Source organism: Zonotrichia albicollis, chromosome 4 (genome assembly GCF_047830755.1).
Source record: "Zonotrichia albicollis isolate bZonAlb1 chromosome 4, bZonAlb1.hap1, whole genome shotgun sequence".
Lineage (NCBI taxonomy): Eukaryota > Metazoa > Chordata > Aves > Passeriformes > Passerellidae > Zonotrichia > Zonotrichia albicollis.
In genome coordinates this window covers 34414412-34421659 of record NC_133822.1, presented here as the reverse complement: position 1 = coordinate 34421659, position 7248 = coordinate 34414412, and the positions used below count along the sequence as shown (strand labels likewise).

At 51.1% G+C, this 7248-nt stretch overlaps 1 protein-coding gene across 1 annotated transcript; it reads right to left on the bottom strand.

The window, feature by feature from the left end:
* Positions 1 to 1895: 1895 nt before the first annotated feature.
* Positions 1896 to 4716, bottom strand: ATF4 (activating transcription factor 4). Its single transcript, XM_005488644.3, has 3 exons — positions 4485 to 4716; positions 3345 to 3659; positions 1896 to 2832 (listed from the first exon to the last, which is right to left on the bottom strand). Exons 2-3 carry the CDS (start codon positions 3559 to 3561, stop codon positions 1985 to 1987), a joined length of 1065 nt encoding a protein of 354 aa, XP_005488701.1. The 5' UTR covers positions 3562 to 3659; positions 4485 to 4716; the 3' UTR covers positions 1896 to 1984.
* Between the last annotated feature and the right edge of the window lie 2532 nt (positions 4717 to 7248).

Genomic DNA, 7248 nt, shown 5'->3' with positions numbered 1-7248 from the left:
TTTTTCAAGCTTCAGGAGAACTGAGTAAGGGTAGCAGAAAACAGGAGATGCTCCTCAGCCCTGGCTGCTGCCAGGTGTACGCAGAAGTTGCTATGGCTCTAAGGGGAGAGGATGTAGTTGCCCTGTGGTGGGAAAGGGGGATCAGTATGAGGAGGAGAGGAGGGTGTGGTATGAGTCTACCACCAGCTGGCAGACTCACAGCCACTTTTCTGTGGCTCAACGGAAACCAAGCACAATGACACCTCAGGTGCAAATTTGACCAAAACCTTGGGGTTTTTCTGCCTCTAATTATCCCCATCCCCAGCCTAGCTGATGCAGCCCATTTGAAGGACACCTATTACATTGGTCTACCTCCTAAACCACAACAGAGTCCCTTGTCCCTGCTTGCAGTCTCCAGTTTGCAGTGCATCCCATTCATACAGCACCTGGTCACCAGTGCCCTTACCCAGGTTTGAGACTACTCAAATCGTCCCATGATTCCAAGGGGAGAGCCTTAGTTATCCACCCCCTCCACAGTGTGGCACAAGCCCTAACTCCTGATGGGGACCCTTCCTGTAATGTAAATAGCACCCAGGCACAGCTGTAAGCACAGACAGGTGCCTCTGAGAGCCTGGCCCACCCAGCCCTCCACGGCAGCAACCAGCTCCTGCTGCCAGCACCATCCATCGGCTGGAGCAGCCTCGGCACGCCAGGGCCCCAGCGCACAGCTGTTATCCCACCTCACCCAAGGGTTTGGGAAAGGAGCAGGGATGAAATGCAGCCCTAACCTGAGGGCTTAAGGAGCTCTAATGTCAGAGACCACGACCCCCAGCAGGCTGCAACTGGAGAAACCATTCCCCAAGGTTCCCTTAAGGAGCTTTTCCCTCCCCACTCCAGCACAGCCTGGAGCCCTGATGTCACTGCACTGTATGTGTGTGCCAGCCAGGCTCAATGTCCAGCACCTGAGCCCAGCAGCTGAGGAAGCCACACTAGTGGTGTGTCCATATGCCAAAGGGATTAAGCAGTGTTAAATGGGGGTATCAGTGGCCAAAAAAAAAAAAAAAAAAAAAAAATTTGAGCACGCATGTAGTTTAAAAATGGCACATTCCAAATCCTTAACACCCAACACCCCCACACAAACACAGGTGCTCCAGCACATCAGGACCTTCCCTGCACAGCTGAAGCAGGACTAGAGCTGAGCTAGTTTTATGGACCAACTCGGCTATAGCCTCGGTTAAGTAAAGGCAAATTTATCTTTAAAAGGTTGACTCATCAGTGGCTGGCTGCAGCAGGCTTTCACACTGATACAGAACATGACCCATCAGTAATCCCATCCACCTGGCCCAGGTCACACCAGTTTGACAGGGCCACGCAACAGCTCCTGCTCTGGTTCGGGCACTATGGAGACCCACAGGCACATGGGTGAACTGCAACCCAAGGGCAGTTAAGACTGGTGCTTGCTCTGGACTTGTCTCCTAGCAAGCTTTCTTAAACCAATGCTCACAACTTTGTTTTGTCCCTGGACTCCTTTCCTCCCTTCAGAGAAACACCCACATCTGAAAATAAGCACCTCCCACCACACGGTATTACTGATCTTGTGTCTTCAATCGACTCTCCAATCTCGTTTCAATGGCCTTACAAACTTGCTGAACACCCTGAGGCAGCTCAGTGTGATACCCTTACTTTAGAATACATTTAAATTGTGGAGGGGACAGGTCAACAGACACATTACACACACTCCAGTTCCCAGCACTCTGTGCACTTGCACTGCACCCACCCCCATAACAAGCAGCACAAGTGACACACTGCACTCGCCAGACACTCCAGACTCACAACAGCTTGTTGTCCTTGTACTTACACCTAGGTGTGGTTTAAGTCATGCTGGTTTTACAGGTACCACTCATCACACACCATCATTGCACATTTACTACAAAATTATTTATTAGACAGCAATACACAGCTTTAGCAGAAGCTTATATACATGCACACAACACTGCTGACTACCCTACTCGGGGACTCTAGCTCTTTTGCCCTTGGCCTTGCGGACCTCTTCTATCAGATCTTTTAAGTACTGAATTTCCTTACTAAGGGAATCTGCTTTCTCCTTCAGGGCCTGGTTCTTCTGCTCCAACTCTCTGCACTCCCCAGACAGCGCCTCCTGTTCCGCCCTCTTTTTCTGCCGGTAACGCGTGGCAGCAGTTTTATTCTGCTCCATCTTTTTTAGTTTCTTATCGATTTTCTTTTCTCCTTTCACCTTAGCTGACACTACCTTCTCTGCAGGATGATCGTAGGGTTTGGACCGCACAGAGCCACAAGGGGCATCTGCAGGGAACTGGGTGCCATTGGGGGATCCAAGTGAATTGGAGGGGCTGTGTTGGGGGGTTCCCAGGTAGGAGTCTGGGCTCATGCATATCCCACTATCATCTGAGTGGTTCTCATCCTCTTTCTCAGACTTGGTGATCACCACCACCACAGTGGGGTACTCTCGCTTTCTTTCTCCTTCCAGAACATCCACTTCACTTCCTAGCTCTAAACTAAATGAGTGGTCTGAAGTGGAAGTGAGAGACCCTGGGGAGAGGGGGAAAGACCAAAGGGAAGCCAATGGGGCCATTGGATCTGCTCCAACGGGGGATTCGGGGACATGGGTGACTATGTTATTCATCAGTGGAAGTTCTTTGTTGTGAAATTCCTGGATGGTAGCATTAAATAGATCACACGTGTCTTCCAACGTGGCCATCAGCTCGTCTGGTGAGACGGTGGCTTCCAGATGTTCCATACCTAACAGGGCATCAAAATCAAATTCCTTCAGATCCATCTTCTCCACCATCCACTCCATGCCAGAGAAGGCATCCTCTGCACAATACAGAAAGTAAAGTACCACTTCAGTAAACCATCACACAGTGCAACTCAAGGTTATGAAAACAATCTACCAGTTGATCATGTCAGCATCTTTCCTCTCTCATGTATTATAGCACAAAGAGGAAACCATCAGGAAAAAATACACTTTCATTAAGCTCCTAAAAACTGCAGGGTACAACACAACCAGCTCTTGTGACATTCCAACCCTCTCATTTAAATACCAGAAGAATTCAGGGACATCCACAACATACAACCATGTTTTCTTATTGTTACCTCTGCCAAGAAACAGAAACAGCTGGTGTGTTATTTTAAGGCCAGCACAAGAGGCACTTTACCATAACCAGCAAGTAGGTGTCAGCTAAGTAGTGTAGCATACACTCTTTCCAAGCCCACGTAACACATGTAGGACTGCCTTCAGATTTAAGAAAACCTAACAATTTAATTTCAACAGGAATGTTGTTGTACTATGTAATTATTGCTCTTTACGAAAATAAGTAAAACCTTACCCTGACTGCTATCTATGGTGTTGCCTAAACTGTCCACAGCAAGCCAATTGGAGGAGACTGCCTTAGCCTTGTCGCTGGAGAACCCATGCGAACCGAGGGGCTCGGCCACCTCCAGGTAGTCATCTAGGAGTCCCAGACTTTCCTCAGCCACCGAACACGGCTGGCTGAAGGGGGATATTGAATCCCCCAACAGCATCTCGTTGTTCAAGAAGCTCATTTTCGTCAGCTTTTAATGCTTTGACGTCGAAGGATGTAGACAAGTGGAAGGTTTTTTCGTCGACTACAGCAATGCTGCTGTGCGATGCCGTGAAAAACCTGCGGACAAAACTTGCAGCCATCAGAATTTGGTTCGAGCAACATAGTAGCCTTTTCTACCAGGGGCATCTCAGGGAGCACGGCGGAACTTCCCAGATTATCTCACTCCTTTATTCCTGTGCGCGTCCCCCGCCTCCCTCGGGGCCGGCCCCGCCCACCCGCCGCCATTTCGCGGTGCCACCGCCATTTTGTGTCCTGCCACGTTTCCACCGCGGCTCCAGCACCGCACAGGGCTGTGCGCCCCGTGCCCAGTCTTGCGGGGCAGGCTTAATGCTACATTACTATAATACTTAACGTTACTACTGAAGCTAGATGAGTAACAACTACGTTCATCTATATGCGATTCCAGCACGTGGTCCTTAGACTCAAAACCCTACCACCTCCAATGCCCCATTTTCCATTACATACAGCAGCGCTTTCCCTCCCGAGAGCCAAGAAACCCCCTCGGGAAAGTCCCTTATTCCCATGAAAATCCCAGAAAATAAGTATTACGTAATAAAATGACAAATTTTTTCGAAAGCAAGGTTTCTCGAACGATAGGAAGCGTAGACGCTTCTCGTAAATTCTTTCAAAATTACATTTCCTGTTATTTCTGGCACTCGCCGCACCCGGGGGTACCGAGCGCTACAAAGACCTCCCCACCTCGCACCCATTTTGGCGTTACTCGGTAGTTAATGTATTAATTTAGTATATCTAAATATTTCCCCCGCTTCCCCTGAGATACCAACTAACACCACACGCGCATTAAAGCCACCCCAAGAGGGTAAGAGGGCCCCTATCAACACACAAGAGAGGGAGCAGCCGTCCCTCACACACGATACTCACGCCATGGTTGCAGATGCCGGGGGTGTGCTGAGGCCGCCGCCGCTGCTGCTGCCCCTGGTGCACTGGCCGATGCCGCCGCTGGCCCTGCCGCCTTAAAGAGCCATGGCGGCTAGGGGAGGGAGGGCTGCTCTTATCCGCGCCGCGCGGGAGGTGCTGCGCACACTGACAGAACCACACAGACCACCTCGTCTCCGGGCGACAGGAAACAATGAGGTGGCACCGGCGCTGCTCCGCTCTTATATATGGGACGCTTTGCCAGTAAAGCTGCAGCGCTGAGGTATCCTTCCGCCAGGCGTCACCGGCCTGTCACCAGCAGCTCGGGGCCCGTGGCCTCTCTTTGTGGGCTTCTCTCCTGCCGTTCTGCTACGAGTTAAACGCAGGAGCCGCCGACAAAACGCCACAACTCCACGACGGAACAGTCAAGAAGGGACTATATGATGTATACATGCGCGCCGAACACCCCCACTTAGGGCGCGGCTGTGACACGTGACCAGAGCGACTGAGGACGCGCCCCCCCCGCGGGGAGCGTGGGGGGAGGGGGGAAATTTTACCCGCCAACAAAGACCCAGAGCTCGCGCGGAAGACGTCACGCAGCTCACCACGTGGGAAGGTCGGCGCTCATTGGCTACGAGCGAATCGTTTACGTGCCCCGTGGGCTGTCATTGGCCAGGCTCGGAGGAGACCAATGCGCAGGGGAAGCGGGGCAGAAGGAACAGCGGGGTGGGAAAATGGAGGCTGGACGGGGTGGGGGAAATAAAGATGATGCTGGGAGCGGGTCGAGAATGAGCGGCCGGGCAGGAAAATGGCGCCCGCTGACGGCAGCCCTGCGTTTCCCCTGACATGCCCCTCTGGAAGCAGAGTGTGCTCCCCACTTCGATTTCCAACGGCTCCTTTTGTTGGCCACACAAAGCCCCGCTGAGGTCAGGCGGGAGCTGGCGGCTGCGGCCCAGGCTGAGGCGCTGGCAGGGCGCCCCTGAGGCGCTGGCAGGGCGCCCCTGAGGCGGCGGCAGCCCGCCATGGCGTCCTGCTCCCTTAGATAACGCGCTGCCTTCCCTCCCTGCCTGCCCCACACATGGAGCGCGCAGATTACGGGCTCCCCGGGGCTATTTGTTTGTGTGCGTGCAGGAGAGCGTCTGCCCCCAGCCTCACAGCGGCCACGGCGCCGCACCGACGCGAGAGGCTTCTGAGGAGCCTGGCCGCAGAGCCGCGCTGCCCGGCAGCCGACAGTATCAAAGTAGTGCCTTCAACCCATGCAAGGGCTGAAAATTAAGTTGGTTATTCCACAGTTGAGGAATAAAAATGTCGTCTCCTGCCGTGCAATTTCATGCTGATGTAGTTGCTTCTCCCTTTTCTGTGCAGACATCACTCGACTGGTGTGAGCATTAATTGATCACCTACCTACAGAGCCTCGCGGCTACAAAGGGCAGTGTCACCTTGGGTAGCTTTCAAAGTGCGGTTTTGCATTTTATCTGATCCAAATCAACCTGCTTCTAGGAAAGAAGTCAGGACTCTCCCCACCCAGTTCCTGCTTAAACAGTTCCACCATCTGGCCTGGCCCCCACTGAGACAGCTCACAGCGAGAAACTCATAGGGGTCAACAGTTTTCCACTGGCTTCAGTTCCTTCCTCATCCTTTCAGTCGGGTCACACAGGCACTGGACAGCTCCGGTGAGCTGGGAGTTTCAATATCTGTGTCATTCCTCACTGTGTCAGAGTTACCCAGCTTCAAAAGGTTGATTTTCCACTTTGCCAGCCTCACAGCACCATCAGCTCTGAGAGCTGCAGTGGGACTTTGCTTGTTCAAACATCCTCATCCTGCAGCTCAGCTTGCTCTCAGCTACTTCTGCAAAAAGCTCCACTATTTTCCATTTAAGACCTCAGTAGTATTTGGGTAAAGCCATAGCCTTCACCTTGTTTGCTCAGGTTTAACTGCCTGGAATGTCTTAAAAAACTGGTTGATGATTTGCAAGGACGGAGTGTGACCTAATTTTTACTTTTAGCAGTCTGGTCTTAGCACTGTCACTACAAAGCAGAGTATGTCACCGTATGACATCTGTAATGTGAGCACTGGCTGCTGAATTAAAAAGGGCAATTTTCCCTTTATGTTGGTTTGTTGCTGTTTTATTTTGGTTGGTTAGTTTTGATTCTTTCTTTCTTTCTTTCTTTGCACAGAATTTGAAATGACTCGTTAAAATAGAGGAGGCAGAGAAAAATGTCCTCCAGTGCCAACAAACACCACTGTAGCAATAGAGCAGTCTGAGATAACTGTTCTGACAAATACACTATGGAGGAGGCAGATCTTGCCTCCAAGGAGAACTGAGAGGATGCAGCAGCTTTTAAAGAAGCCGAGTGGGTGATTGGCTGTGTGGATGGGTGGACAGCACTTCCATGTCCTCACTGGCTAAGGGAGAGCTCTCACATCACTGCCCTGCCTGTCTTCCCCTCCTTTAAGTGAAAAGGGTGATTGTATGACCATAATAGCAGCTAAACAAACAGAAATGCACCCAATATTTATACACCCAATCATTCATCCTGAAAAGATAATTATAGATTTCTCTGAAAGGATTCTGGGAATGTGTGCGCAAGAATCACGTAAGCAAAAATGAAGTATGCAATGAGGAACTTAACCCAGATCTGCCTGTTTCCCAGCTGCCTGCTTTCCCTTTTGTGTGTGAACTGAGGTGGAAATTTGTCTGTATTATGAGTTCCAGACAGATTTTCTGTAGCAATCTCCAATCCACGAAGTGAAATCAAGTAATAAGAAG

Excerpts from the sequence above, each read along its gene's own strand:
- ATF4 (XM_005488644.3), bottom strand. The coding sequence starts at position 3,561 with ATGAGCTTCTTGAACAACGAGATGCTGTTGGGGGATTCAATATCCCCC. Across the intron at positions 2,833-3,344 it reads CACCATAGATAGCAGTCAGG|AGGATGCCTTCTCTGGCATG; the intron begins GTAAGGTTTTAC and ends TGTATTGTGCAG.